The sequence below is a fragment of the Garra rufa genome, chromosome 7 (genome assembly GCF_049309525.1).
Source record: "Garra rufa chromosome 7, GarRuf1.0, whole genome shotgun sequence".
Taxonomy (NCBI): Eukaryota; Metazoa; Chordata; class Actinopteri; order Cypriniformes; family Cyprinidae; genus Garra; species Garra rufa.
The window spans coordinates 51162760-51177795 of NC_133367.1; the positions used below are offsets into that span (position 1 = coordinate 51162760).

General features: G+C 34.8%; 1 protein-coding gene across 2 annotated transcripts in view; it reads right to left on the reverse strand.

The window, feature by feature from the left end:
- Nucleotides 1-782: 782 nt before the first annotated feature.
- The window catches only part of LOC141339229 (EGF-containing fibulin-like extracellular matrix protein 1), an 18571-nt gene continuing 4317 nt past the window's right edge, over nt 783-15036 (reverse strand). For both annotated transcript variants that reach the window (XM_073844859.1, XM_073844858.1), the window contains exons 4-9: nt 14497-14772; nt 7677-7796; nt 7300-7419; nt 7034-7157; nt 6743-6935; nt 783-3072 (exon numbers count right to left, since the gene is read on the reverse strand). In XM_073844859.1, the coding sequence (XP_073700960.1) occupies nt 2911-3072; nt 6743-6935; nt 7034-7157; nt 7300-7419; nt 7677-7796; nt 14497-14772 (995 nt within the window). In that variant the 3' untranslated portion in view covers nt 783-2910. The remainder of the gene's footprint in view (nt 3073-6742; nt 6936-7033; nt 7158-7299; nt 7420-7676; nt 7797-14496; nt 14773-15036) is intronic.

The window sequence follows — 15036 nt, forward strand, 5'->3', positions numbered from 1 at the left end:
AAATAATTAAAAAATATACTGACTCCAAGCTTTTGAATGGTATGTTGTATAATATTACAAATGCTTTTTATTTCAGATAAATGCTGGTCTTTGGATCTTTCTATTTCTCAAAGAATCCTGAAAAAAATTACTTAACTTAAATACTGAAGATAATAATAATAATAAATGTTTCTTGAACAACAAATCAGCATATTAGAATGATTTCTGAAGGATCATGTGACACTGAAGACTGGAGTAATGACGCTAAAAAAGTTTGATCACAGGAATAAATGACATTTTAAAATATATTCAAATAGAAAACCTTTGGATCAAATAAATGCAGGCTTGGTGAGCAGAAGAAACTTATTTCAAAAACAAAAAAAATCTTGACTGGTAGTGTATATTTAGTTTGTAGTCCATTTTTCTTTTATTTAGAAAAAAAGAAAAAGAAAAAAAAGACATGCAGGAGTAGTCTTACAACGAAAAACAAAGAAAAACATGCAGTTCATGTATGACTCGCATGCTTTCTGTAAATGACTAGGCTGTCAGCGTGTAAATATCCTTACAGGAACTGTCCAACGATTGTCATGGCAACATCACATAGTTACATATTCCCATCTGCAACCGCGGGAGGTAATAACTGCAGATGAATCTTGGTGGTCCCCATAAACTGTTCCAGGAATATACCAAACTGTGACCCATGCATGTTATGCAATACAAGCGAAAGATTCGATTTTGTGAACATGAGCATTTTCGAACATGCTTCCTATCTGGTTTTTGTAGCAAATGAGAATGACACACTGTACTGTATTCATTTTTTATTTCCAAAAACTTTACAGCAGAATAAATGGCACGAAGGCTATGAAAGAGTAAAAAAAGTGCAACTTGAGAGCAGACTGAAAATACAGGAAATTTCTGAACGAAAGGTGCAAATCCAATTAAATTTAGTTTGTTGAACAAACACAAAGACATCAATTTAGATATGAGCAAAAATGATCTCAAACAGGGAGCGTTCCCAAATTCTTTGATCATAAGAAAACAGATAATGACAACATCCAGATTGATTTGCAAGCATTGCATGAAAGCACTAAGTCAGATGTCGAAGCGGCCAACGTAGAGATGGCTTGCCAACATAATTTCATACAACGTGGTGGTGCGTGAACCATTCCGGCCTCACCCACGGCCACGTCTCTGGGGGCGCCGGGTGTGACGCAACGGTTTAAGTAACAGTGTTTGTCACAGACCGTCGACACGAAACACTGCAGAAGATCAAACGCTGCTCTGGCAACCATACAGACATGTTAGGCAAGAGTTCCATTGCTTATGCGACCCAAAACCCTTGCCAGCAATTTCCTGAAAACATCACTTCTGTTTCCAAAACATTATTGCCTTATTCTCATAGGATAGGAGGTCATTTCTGCAGTATTTGCAAGGCGGAGGACGCATTCAGAGATTTCCATTAGCTAAGGATGCCATTAGATTACGCCACAAACTGTTCCACCTAACTCTGTTTGCTTTATCCACATGTTCCACCTATAAAACACTTTTCCCCTGCTAAGAAGTAAAATCTAGTAAAGAATCTATAAGCACTTTTCGATAATCACATTCTGTTTCTGCACAATCCACGTACGAGAAATGTAAAGCTTTGATTTGTTGACAGGTTAAAAGGTTGGTTTGTTTAAAAATGAAAACTCTAGTCATCATTTACTCAACCTCATGTCAACCCAAACTCACATGGCCTACTTTCTACTGAGGAACACAAAAGGAGACGTTTAGCAGAATGTGCACTTTCCATTCAGTGAGAGGGAATGAGGTCGAAAATATCCAAATAGTTCATACCGAACACATTTTGCATTCCGGTGAACTGATTTTCCATTGGTTTTCTATGTAAGTATGTGCTAAACAGACATCTTTGAGCATTGCATTTGTGTATTTTGGGAAAAAAACAAAAACGTGCACAAGTAAAAAGACGTTCAACTTTATAAAAAGCCAACCAATGTCTTGGGACTGCATTTTTCCCATTCCACTTTCAGCGCAAAAGTGCGTTCTTCGTAATTGGTCTCTAACAGACCAAGATTTTTGATTGGTGATTGTTGAATTAGTCATAACCAACTGCTACACCAATTTGAAGATGTGTGAAAGATTCGAGCATTGTGATGGAAGGGAATATATTTTTAATAAATATATTTTTGGTCTGTTGGGAATATTCACAATATAGCTGTAGAGTCGTATAGACTATTTTTATGCTGTTTTATAATTTTTGGAGACCCATTTTTAGACACATTCTGTTAAACTTCACCTTATGTGTTTTACAGAAAGAAAGGTATATGAGATTACAACAACACAGGATAAGTAAATAATGATAGACCCACTTTTTGGACATGCAGCAGAATCTTGCAAACCTCTTGCTACCAAGACAAAGAATAACCTATAAGTGCTTTTCAGAATGAAACTTGAGCAACTGTGTTTCCTTCTGGTATCCAGCTGTGTTGTTTTTCAGATATTACTTGGTCTTCATGTCACCCTCTCTGACCTTGTCTTTCATTTTCCGAAGTTACTTGAAAACTTCAGTAATCCAGACAACCTACTTTGTATGATTAATAAACCAATTCCTGTTTGAAACCCAGTGAATATGCAACTATCTAGACCAGTGGTTCTCAGCCAGTTTTGTTTCTAGACCTACATTTTACAGTGGACATTAAATGGTGATCCAAATTTGTTATACAAAAGATTCATCATACAAATGCAAACTCGTTTAAAATCTTATAATCAAATATTTAGATTTGGAATTGCCACATTTTTGGATCTTGACCAACCAGTTAAGAACCACTGATCTGGACCACAACCAGGTAGCCGTGCTGCGTTGAACATTTTAAACATAGTAAGCTGCAGTACAAACATAAAGGTGCTGATTCAGTCGATCTAGATGATTTAGAAAGGGTATGGACCCACGATAATGGTGAGTCTCAGCAGTGAGCTGGAACGGTAGCTCAAGACATTACTCTGGGTGACCATCTCCAGGTCCACCACATGTTCTCTAGGTCCAGTCAAAGGTTTGGTCATCACCAACATGGCGCTTACATTACTGGAGCGCTGGAAGACAGAGAAAAAAAGCCAATCAGTGGAGAGACTTAAATTGCAATAAATGTAACAGGGTTGATGACTTTGTATTAAATTATGTTTACAGGTACATTTCAACTCTGTTGTGGGAAAATATCATTGTGAGCAATGATAACTGACAAGTTTTCACTGATCTTCACCTCTGTAACAACTCTAAAACATTTTAAATGTAACAGGGTTGACGGTAAACCTATTTTGGAAACAGGAATGTCATGAGTTTAAACATGAGTAAGTATCTCTTACAGTCTCTACAGTTTTTATTGTTTACAGTTATGTTGTCATGCTCAGTTGTTCAACTCTGTTATGGGAACATAATATTGATCACTCTTTTTCTTGGCAGAAAGCAGAAGAATGCTGACTGTAAATAATCTGGTGTTGTGCTGTGCCAGCTAAGAAGGTTACAAGACTTTTTGGCACTGATCTGCAACCCTAAATATTTTAAGTGTAACAGGGTTGATGCTAAACCTATTTTGGAAAAGGAATGTCATGGGTTCAAACACAAAAAAGTATCTCTTACAGTCTCTACAGTTTTTATTGTTTACAGTTATTTTGACATGCTCAAAGGGAATGGGGAAGTGTGTCCAAACTTTTGACTGGTAGTGTATTTTGAAAAAAAGAATGTCATGGGTTCAAACATGAGTAAGTATATTTTACAGTCTCTACAGTTTTTGTTTACATTTACGTTGTCATGCTTAGTAGTTCAACTCTGTTATTGGAAAATAACAGAGATCACTCTTTTTCTTGGCAGAAAGCAGAAGTAAATAATCTGTGTTGTGCTGTGTTAGCTTAGGAAGTTACAAGACATTTTTGCACTGATATTTATCTCTAAACATTTTAAATGTAACAGGGTTGACACTAAACTTATTTTGGAAAATGAATGTCATGGGTTTAAACACAAATAAGTATCTCTTACAGTCTCTACAATTTTTATTGTTTACATTTATGTTGTCATGCTTGATTGTTCAACTCTGTTATGGAAAAATAATAGTGATCACTCTTTTTCTTGGCAGAAAGCAGAAGAATACTGGCTGTAAATAATCTGGTGTTGTGCTGTGCCAGCTAAGCAAGTTACAGTAAGTTTTTGCACTCATCTTTAACCTTAAATATTTAAAAAGTAACAGAGTTGATGCTAAACATATTTTGCAAAAAGAAATGGCATGGGTTCAAACACAAATAAGCATTTCTTACAGTCTCTACAGTTTTAATTGTTTACAGTTACATTGCTCATGCTCAGTCGTTCAACTCTGTTATGGAAAAGTAATACTGATCACTGTTTTTCTTGGCAGAAAGCAAAAGAATACTGGCTGTACATAAGCTGGTGTTGTGCTGTGCCAGCTAAGGAAGTTAAAAGACATTTTTGCACTGATCTTTAACCCTAAATATTTTAAAAGTAACAGTTAACGCTAAACATATTTTGGAAAAAGAATGTCATGGGTTCAAACACGAGTAAGTATCTCTTACAGTCCTTGCAGTTTTTATTTTTTACAGTTATGTTGTCATGCTCAGAAACTCTGTTAAGAAAAATTAATATAGTATATAAAATAGTAGTGATCATATTATTTTTCTTAACAAAAGGCAGAAGAATACTGACTTTAAATAATCTGGTGTTGTGCTGGGCCAGTTGTGCTGTGCAAGACATTTTTGCACTGATCTTCAACCCTAAATATTTTACATTTTATAGGGTTGGCACTAAACCTGTTTTGGAAAAGGAATGGGTTCAAACACAGGTGAGTGTCTCTTACAGTCTCACTCAGTTTTTATTGTTTACAGTTATACTGCCATGCTCAGTTGTTCAACTCTGTTAAGGGAAAATAATAGTAATAAAAAAATAAGAATAATCATTATTTTTCTTTGCAGAAAGCAGAAGAATACTGACTGTAAATAATCTGGTGCTAGCCAAGAACGTTACAAAACATTTTTTCACTGATCTTCAACCCTAGATATTTTAAATGTAACAGGGTTAGCACTAAACCTGTTTTGGGAAAGGAATATCATCGGGTCAAAGAAAGGTGAGTATCTCTTGAAGTCTCTATCAGTTTTTATTGTGTTTACTGTTAAATGGTCACGCTCAAATACTCAAAAGTCTTGACAAAAAGCACAATAATACTGATATACACACTAATCAACAAAGTAACATTTAACCCCATACATTTTAGATGTAACAGGGTTGAAGCTAAACCTGTTTTGGAAGAGAAATGTGACGGGTCCATAGAAAAGGTAAGTAGACTGTTGTCAGTTTTTCATTATGTTTACATTCCAGTTATATCATCACTCTCAATAGTTCAACTCTGTTATAGAAAAAAAATGCTCTTGGCTAGAAGTATAAAAATGTATAGTATAATAAGTATAAGACTGGCTGTAATCTGGTGTTATGCAATGATATTTGCTAGCTCAGGTGTTTATTAGACATTTTAGGATCTTCAATCCTGTAACATTCAACCCCAAAAGACTTTAAATGCAATAGGGTGAACATAAAACCTGTTTTGGTAGAGATATGTTGGGTTGTCATTATATTAACTCTTATTTTGTCAAGCTCAATTGTTGGTTTATTACAGGAAATATTAGTGAACAGTCCTTTACATAATACTAATACTTTTCTTGGCTTCTGGGCAAAAAGCACATGAACATTGACTCTAAGTAAGCTGTTATTATACTTTTTTTTGCATTTTCAACCCCGTAACCTTTAACCACCGAACACTTAATGACACGGTTGGCACAAATTTTGGAAGAGAAATGCCTTTTCAATTATAATGTGCTATTTATATATTAAGGCTTTACTTAAAGTAATATATCTAGAATTTATCCACCATTCTAGAAGTTATCCATCCAAACTGTTACAGTGTTGAAATAATGTAGAGTTTAGTAACAATTCAGTGTTGGGTAAGTTACTCTAAAAAAGTAATTCATTACTAGCTACTAACTTAATCTTCAACAATTAGATTACTGTACTAATTACTCTTTCTGAAAAGTACTGTATTACTACTTTTTAAATCCCACATCAACCTTGACCAGTTGAATAATATAAGGATAAACATGAAACTGCTCATTTAACACTTTCACATATACTATAAATACTATAAAATTGCACAAATTATTGTACTGACCAAAGAATTTAAAGAAGAAGGTTACATTAAAGCATACATTTTAACATTAGATGTTTTATCCACTACACTATACAGAATTGTTCTATATTCTATACCGGGGTGCTCAACCCTGTTCTTGGAGATCTACCTTCCTGCAGAGTTCAGCTCCAACCCTAATCAAACACACCTGACCCAACTAATTAGGATCTAAAGGAGCACTTGATAATTACAAACAGGTGGGTTTGATCAGGGTTGGAACTAAACTCAGCAGGAAGGTAGATCTCCAGGAACAGGGTTGGGCACCCCTGGTCTATACTGCATTTAATTTGATTACAATAATTACAGAGAAGCTAACATTATCCCTTACTGTACTTAGAGTAATCAATTACTCATTAAGGCACCAAATGCTGGTAAAAATATGTAACTTTGTTTAAAATAACATATATTTGTTAACCAGTAATCTTTATATCCTACAGTAATCTGATTGTAAGGTGGAAAAATATGATATTAAAGTATTTTTTTCCCAAGAATTACCCCAATATAGATTTGCCCAATCTTACCCTCAGGTAGAATTCTCCTCCCTCATTGCCAGATTTGATGGTGAAGGTGTTTACCATGTTGGGGTAGACACTGGTAGCTTGAATCTGGAAGATATCCGCAGGCACTGAGCGATCTGAAAAGATGCTCATATACTTGTAGACAATGACAGGAGGCAATCCTCGGCAAACATTTGGTGTCTGGCACCTACAGCGTCTGTTGATCGACATTCAAACAGTTTGTAAAATGGATTTGTGGATCTAATACCATCGCAACCGCAACAGAGCATGATTTTATCAGGAGATCAGACGCACCCTTCGCCTGTTTTGACGTACGGCTCACGACAAGGGTTTCTGGGATAGCAACGGAATCCTCCATAGTAGTTCCAACACATTTCATCTTCTCTGCAGTTGTGTACTGTGTCACACTCGTTTATATCTGTTAACAGGGTGGAAAAGATTCAAGTTTCAAGAGTTTATTGCCACGTGTACAGGAAACAGTCTGTTACACCATACAATGAAAAACGACAATGAGAAACTTCAGAAGCCACTTCAGGAGCTTGGAAGAAACTGGAATGTACCTTGGCACATCCGCGTCCCTTGGAGCTGGTATCCGTCAGGACACACACACTGGTATCCGCCAGGCTGATTCACACACTGGAACTGGCAGATGTAGTTTGAGAATTCACACTCATTGATATCTGGAAAACACCAATGAGGATGAAACTCTCAGAATCACAAAATACTTTCTGCGGTTACTGTCAATTTAATGTCTGTGGACCAAATCCTGATTACCAAAGACTACCAAAATACTGAAGGACAAAAACAGTATATCAATAGTTGTCTACAGCCGATTGTATTCAGGAATATTTAAGTTATATTATGCACTTTCAAAAACCTCAAAAGTTAGACTTCATAAAATACATTAACGAAGTTTGAAATACTTAAAAAATATAACCTTGGCAGGAAACAGAGTCTGAAGCCAGTTCATATCCGACTTCACATTGGCAGAGATAAGAGCCAATCAGATTGTAGCACTGATGCTGACAGGGGTTTGCGGTTAGACACTCATTCACATCTGTAAAACAACACACAATTGAACATTAATGATAGTGCATGAGTAATAAACAAAATAACTGGCCGTTGCCAATTGCCAGTTCCTCAAATATAGCACTAATAACGGCACTTATTTAAAACAACAGGTAGCGTTATCCAAAACACACATCTTTTCTGCACTCCTAATCATTCTTTGGTATGTCTGGCGAGGTTTACAGCTTCGTTCTGGAGCGCAGAAAGTGTCCTTTCACGCTGTGAGGGCTATCGTGGGTGGTCTGCGCTTATCTGCCAGGTTTGGTCAAGTAACTATATACAAAGGCCTAAGAATAGGCCAGTTTTCTCTGATTCATGTACAGATTATTGAATGTGCATCACGTGTGAGTGCAAAACGGCCTCATCCAAACAAGGCAGATTCTTCCTAGGCTCCTTAATGCCCTATTTGAGGCATTAATGGGAGAATAATATCAACCCACAGATTCGAAGACCCCCGGGAGGCCTCTTGCCGAGTGTTTCCAAAGCTTTGCCGACCAGCGTTTGGGCCCTTTCAGGGGGTTCAGCGCTGCTGATAGCCAAACTGGCCGGAAAAAATGAGGCGAGATCTCGCAGGCGAGAGTTCAAACGAAAACTTGCTTTTTTCTCGCCCACCTCTTTGAGAGAGACACACCTGGAGTCTGTGATCACCCACATGACGGTGATTTGATTCCAACAAACCGGTGTAAGATTCCAGAGGAATCACTGCCAAGGCGCTTCTGAAAGAGACTGGCCGAAAATATGTAAACATCGCAGAAGGCGGACTCTCTTTTGCGGGAAGAGGCCCGAGCTAATTGTTGACTCATTTTAATGGGCTGAGAGATGCATGTCCTGACCCATACTTCCTCAAACAAAACCACATAAACTCTGGTAGCTGTTTGATAACACAAAGCATAGTTGATGAACGGCCATTTGACTCAAGATAGGTCTCTGAAAGCATGAATGCGAACCGACCAACAGTTCATTTACTGAATGTAACAATACTGCACACAACAATGGCTGAAATCGCCAGTTTTAATACAGTGTCTTGCGTTACACACGTTTGTCAAAAATAGATAAAACTAATCACTGGGTTAGTCAAATCAGTCTTCGAAAGACCTAATAATAATATAATAATAATAATAATAATAATAAAATATGCATGGGAAAAAAAATATATATATATATATATATATATATATATTTCATGCATATATTATTATAGAATGATATAATATAATGAAATAAGTAAATCATTAACATGTTATTTATTATATACATTTATATTTTAATAAAATAATATTATATTTTGTAATGTCATAATGTATTTATGTATTTAATTAATGTATTTATTTCTTCTTTTTTAATATTTGAAGAAAAAAAGGTTGTCTGCCAGAAAAGTCATGTGCTGGAACCAACATGCATATTTTATCAAAAAGAAGAAAATGTCAGTAATTAAAAAAATTCAGATAATTAGACTTTTTTTTCAAGTTCAGGTTGTTAAATGTCATGTGGTGCAACTTGGTGCTATTTCTTAGAAAAAAATGAACAAAAGTCATGTGGTGTGACCAACAAGCACATGCAGAAAAAAATCATCTAAAACAGGAAATTACGTTAGAAGACAAGAATCAGTCAGTATTTTAAAATATTGGTAATGTCATGTGATGCAACTTTCCAAAAACGCAACAAAATTATAAATTTTGATTTTGAAAAAACCCTTTTAACTAGTCTGTTTTAATTCTTTTTTAATTCTAAAAAAAATAAATAAGTTTCAATTAATTAAAAGTATATATATTTCTCGTTTAGTTTATTTAAAAAAATGAACAAAAACTGCTTTTGCCACTGAATGAAAGTCATGTGGTGCGACCAACAAACACATGCAGAAAAAAAAATCATAAAACAGGAAATCAAATAAGAGAAGACGAGAATCAGTAAATATTTTAAAATATTGGAAAATCTGACATGGCAATGTTAGTTCAAGTTGTAAAATTATGTGGTGCAACTTCCCAAAAATGCTATGAAAATTGAATTTATGATATTGGAGTTAGTTGCATTAAATTTAGATGGTGAAACAAACCTTAAGTAGTCTGTTTCAATAAAAAAAAAAAAAAAAAAATATATATATATATATATATATATATATATATATATATATTATTATTAATTTTTATTATTATTTTTTTTTTAAATAAACAAATCTGCTTCAATTTTGAAAACTTGCCACTGAATGAAAGTCGTGTGGTGCGACCAAAAGCACATGCAGAAAAAATATCATAAAACAGGAAATCAAATAAGAGAAGACGAGAATCAGTAAATTTTAAAATATTGGAAAATCTGACATGGCAATGTTAGTTCAAGTTGTAAAATGTCATGTGGTGCAACTTTAATAATTTAACAAAATGTATGATATTACTGTTAGTTCCATTTAAATTTAGTTAGTTAAAAAAACAGAATTAGTCTGTCTCAATTAATTAAAATATTTATTCCTTTTGTTTATTTCTAGAAAAGTAATGAACAAAACTCATTCAGTTTTGAAAACGTTTGCCGTTGAATGAAAGTCATGTGGTGTGACCAACAAGCACATGCTAAAAAAAAGGATAAAATAGGACATTTTATAAGATAGGACAAGTATCAGTAAGTATTTTAAAATATCAGAAAATCTGACAAGGCAAGGTTAGTTCAAGTAAAATGTCATGTGGTGCAACTTTCCAGAAATGTGACAAAATTTAATTTATGATATTGGTGTTGCATTAAATTAAGATAGTGAAACAAACCTTATAGGTAGTCAGTTTCACTGAATTAAAGAATGTTTTTTCTTTTATTTATTTCTTTAAAAATAAACAAATCTGCTTCAATTTTGAAAACTTTTGCCGTTGAATAAAAGTCATGTGGTTCGACCACCAAGCACATGCTGAAAAAAGCATAAGATAGGACATTTGATAAGATAGGACAAGTATCTGTAAGTATTTTAAAATATTAGAAAATCTAACAAGGCAAGTCTAGTTCAAGTTGTTAAATGTCATGTGGTGCAGCTTTGTAAAAATGTAACAAATTTCACAATATTACTGTTAATTCCATTCAATTTAGTTACTTAAAAAACAGAATTAATCTGTTTCAAAAATAATGACCTTTGATGGTTATACCACATGACACTCAAAAAATGTATCATTTATTACTGAAACTCATGTCGTTCCAAGTCCGTAAATTTATCTTTGGAACACAAATTATGATACTTTTGATGAAATCCAAGCACTTTCTGACCCTACATAGACAGCAATGCAACTACCACATTCAAGGTCCAGAAAGGTAGTAAGAACATTGATAAAAGATTCCATGTGACATTGGTTCAACTGTAATTTTATGAAGCTACAAGAATAGTTTTTGTGCACAAAGAAAACAAAAATAAAGACTTTATTCAACAATTTCTTCTCTTCCATGCACAATCATTTGAGTATCACGAAGGTCTTGGGGCTTTGGAACAATATGAGGGTGAGTAATCAATGACAGAGTTTTCATTTTTGGCTGAACTACCCTTTAAACATTATGATTAATCAGCAAGACCAAAACCAAACCAATGCTAATCAGTAAAAAACAACTTTGACTAGCATTAAAGTAGCATGGCCTGTTCAGCAGGAATGGTATCAGTTACCAAGTATTACAGCAAACTGAATCAGTGCAAATGACTGCTCATAGTATCTCATAAAATGATTTAGGATTGGGAAACAAAGTATTATTCTTGTTGGATTACATGCTAGTTGGCATGGCTTTGCAATTCATGTCTTTCAGCCTCATCATGAATGGTTTATGCAATCTAAATTGTTTGCTTCTAGCGCCGGGATTCTGCGTGCTGTAACATGACTGAGACCTCTATCAGGTTGGGAAAGAATTAGCACACAGACAAAAATTGTTTTATCCACCAGATAGAAGAAGACAGACCCAGAGGAAGCAGCTATCTGGCACTGCGTCCTCTAAACAGACACAATGACTTCCCAAAGAATGGTATAATAACTTCCCAAGGGGTCAGTGTTTGGCTTGTTAACTACACATTCTGCACAGAGATCATCTTTTGTTGAGTATTTTAAATATGGCCTCTCAGAATTGACTGTGTATGTTGACATTTGTTTTACTAATATTTCAGGTGCTGGAAGCCTAAAAGCTGGAGGCTAATAAGCTGATTTACACTATCGCTAATAAAAACTTTGAGTGTGCTACACTCATCTACACATAAACTAAACTTTGCAAACACATTCCATTCAGTTCTTAGAATTAGCATGTGCAGTCACTTTCCTGCTATTCACAATTCTCCTCCCATGGTCTTATGGGATAGAAGAGTGTCCATTGGCTGTGCACTCCAAAAATTTTGGCGAAGGTAGTGAACCACCTAGGTTGTTTTGGACATTCTGTTTCATGTATACTAAGGATTTTGACATGCTACTATTTTGCCATTCTATATAGTACGTAAGTATGCGGTTTCATACAAATCAACCAAACAGGCAATCAAATTTAGGTGAATAATTTAAGCGCCTAGTCATTTTTGCTCTCAGAAACTAAACTAATCTCTACAGTATTTTCAATGTGCAAATGTTTCTCTGAAACCATTTTCTGCCTTTTTTAATTGAATGAAACCTAGTTGTTCAAAATCGTACAGACTTTTTGCCCATCCGAGTACAATATCCAGACCTCACAAAACTACTATGGAAGCCTGTTTCTGCCATGGGATAAAAAGATTAATTCTGAATTTATATCTTGCTATTCTGAGTTTATATCTCACAGTGCTGAGTTTGTATCTTGTGATTCTGAGTTTATCGAGTTTATATCTTGCAATTACAAGTTTATATCTCACAATTACAAGTGTATATCTCAAATTTGAGAGCTTATATCTTAAGATTCCGAATTTATACCTCACGATTCCAAGTTTATATCTTGCAATTCCAAATTTATATCTCGCGAAAATTGAGAATTTATATCTTGTGATTCCGAGTTTATATCTCATGATTCCAAGTTTATATCTTGCAATTCCAAATTTATCTCGCAAAAATTGAGAATTTATATCTCATGATTTCAAGTTTATATCTAGCGATTCCAAGCTTATATCTCATGATTCTGAGCTTATATCTTGCATTTCCGAGTTTCTATCTCGCGATTCCAAATCTATATTGTGGATTTGGAATATAGTGTGATTCCGATGTTATATCCTGTGATTCCTATTTTATATCTTGCAATTCCGAGTTTATATCTCACAATTCCAAGCTTATATCTCATGATTCCAAGTTTATATCTTGCGATTCCGAGTTTTTATCTGACAGTTCTAAATCTATACCTTATGATTCTGAGTTTATATTTTGCAATTGAGAGCTTATATCTTGTGATTCCTGAGTTCATATCTCACATTTCCAAATTTATATCTTGCAATTCCGAGTTTATATCTCATGATTCCAAGCTTATATCTTGCAATTCTAGTTTCGAGTTTCTATCTCGCGATTCCAAATCTATATCTTACGATTCTGAGTTTATATCTTGGAATTGTGAGATATAAACTCGGGAATCACAAGATATAAGCTCTCAATTTCAAGTTTATATCTCGCAATTACAAATTTATATCTCGTGATTCCGAGCTTATATCTTGCAATTCCGAGTTTTTATCTTGCAATTGAGAACATATATCTTGCGATTCCGAGTTTATATTTTGCAATTCCAAGCTTACATCTTGTGATTCCAAGCTTATATCTTGCACTTCCGAGTTTATATCTCATGATTCCAAATCTGTATCTTAAGATTCTGAGTTTATATCTCACAATTGAGAGCTTATATCTCGTAATTCCGAGTTTATATCTCATGATTCTGAGTATATGTATCTTACAATTCCTTACAAAATCTTGCAATTGAGAACTTCTATATTGCGATTCCGAGCTTATTTCTCACGATTCCAAATTTATATCTTGCAATTCCAAATTTATATCTTGCGATTCCGATGTTATATTTTATGATTCCGATTTTACATCTTGCAATTCCGATTTTATATCTCGTGATTCCAAATCTACATCTTATGATTCTGAGTGAATCTCGTAATTGAGTTATTTCTTGTGATTCTGAGCTTATATCTTGCAATTCTGAGTTTATATGTCATGATTCCGAGTTTATATCTTACAATTGAGAACTTCTATCTCACGATTCCGAGCTTATATCTCGCAATTCCAAGTTTATATCTCGCAATTCCGAGCTTATATCTCATGATTCCAAGCTTATATCTTGCATTTCCGAGTTTCTATCTCGCGATTCCAAATCTATATCTTACGATTCTGAGTTTATATCTTGCAATTGAGAGCTTATATCTTGTGATTCCTGAGTTTATATCTCACAATTCCAAGTTTATATCTCGCAATTCCAAATTTATATCTTGCAATTCCAAATTTATATCTTGCAATTCCGAGTTTATATCTTGCAATTCCGAGTTTATATCTTGCCATTCCAAATTTACATCTTGTGATTCCGATGTTATATCCTGTGATTCCGATTTTATATCTTGCAATTCCGAATTTATATCTCACAATTCCAAGTTTATATCTCACAATTCCGAGTGTATTTCTCGTGATTCCAAGCTTATATCTTGCCATTCCGAATTTATATCTTGACATCTCATGACATCTTTCAACACCATAAGCGCAACAAATACTGGAAATAACCAAGCAGAGAATTGGACAGCCATTGCTCACCTCTGCAGTAGTTCTGAGAGTCCGGCATGAAACCCACGCCACACTGCAGTGTATGTGATGCGCTATGAATGACTCTTGAGTAATCACTCCTGGAGACTGGGGCTAAGCCGGGCTGAACTTCTACTCTTTCCACTGGGGGGGCGGTAGTGGGGTCATCCTCGCCGTTACTGATGATTATCCGAGCGTTGTGAGGAAGGCAGAGGTAGCCACCGAAATGGTTGACACATTTCATGCCCCCTTTGCAAGCTTCCTGCACTGTCTTGCACTCATCTATATCTGTGGGGAATATAGAAAGACAAAAGTAGTTATCTTCATTAAGTTCATGTATTTTTACATGAATATCTATCTATGCAGTATGCTAATTTATGGTGGGTTTTTAATGACTGATGCTGATATTCTGATTTATTGCAGGTACTGTATATGTATATACTGTATAAATGTGATAATACTTTGCTAATTTCAAAGAGACTAAACCCTGGCCAATAAATCAGCCTGACCGATAAACTGGTGTAGCGCTAATGCTTAAGCTATCAAGACAGC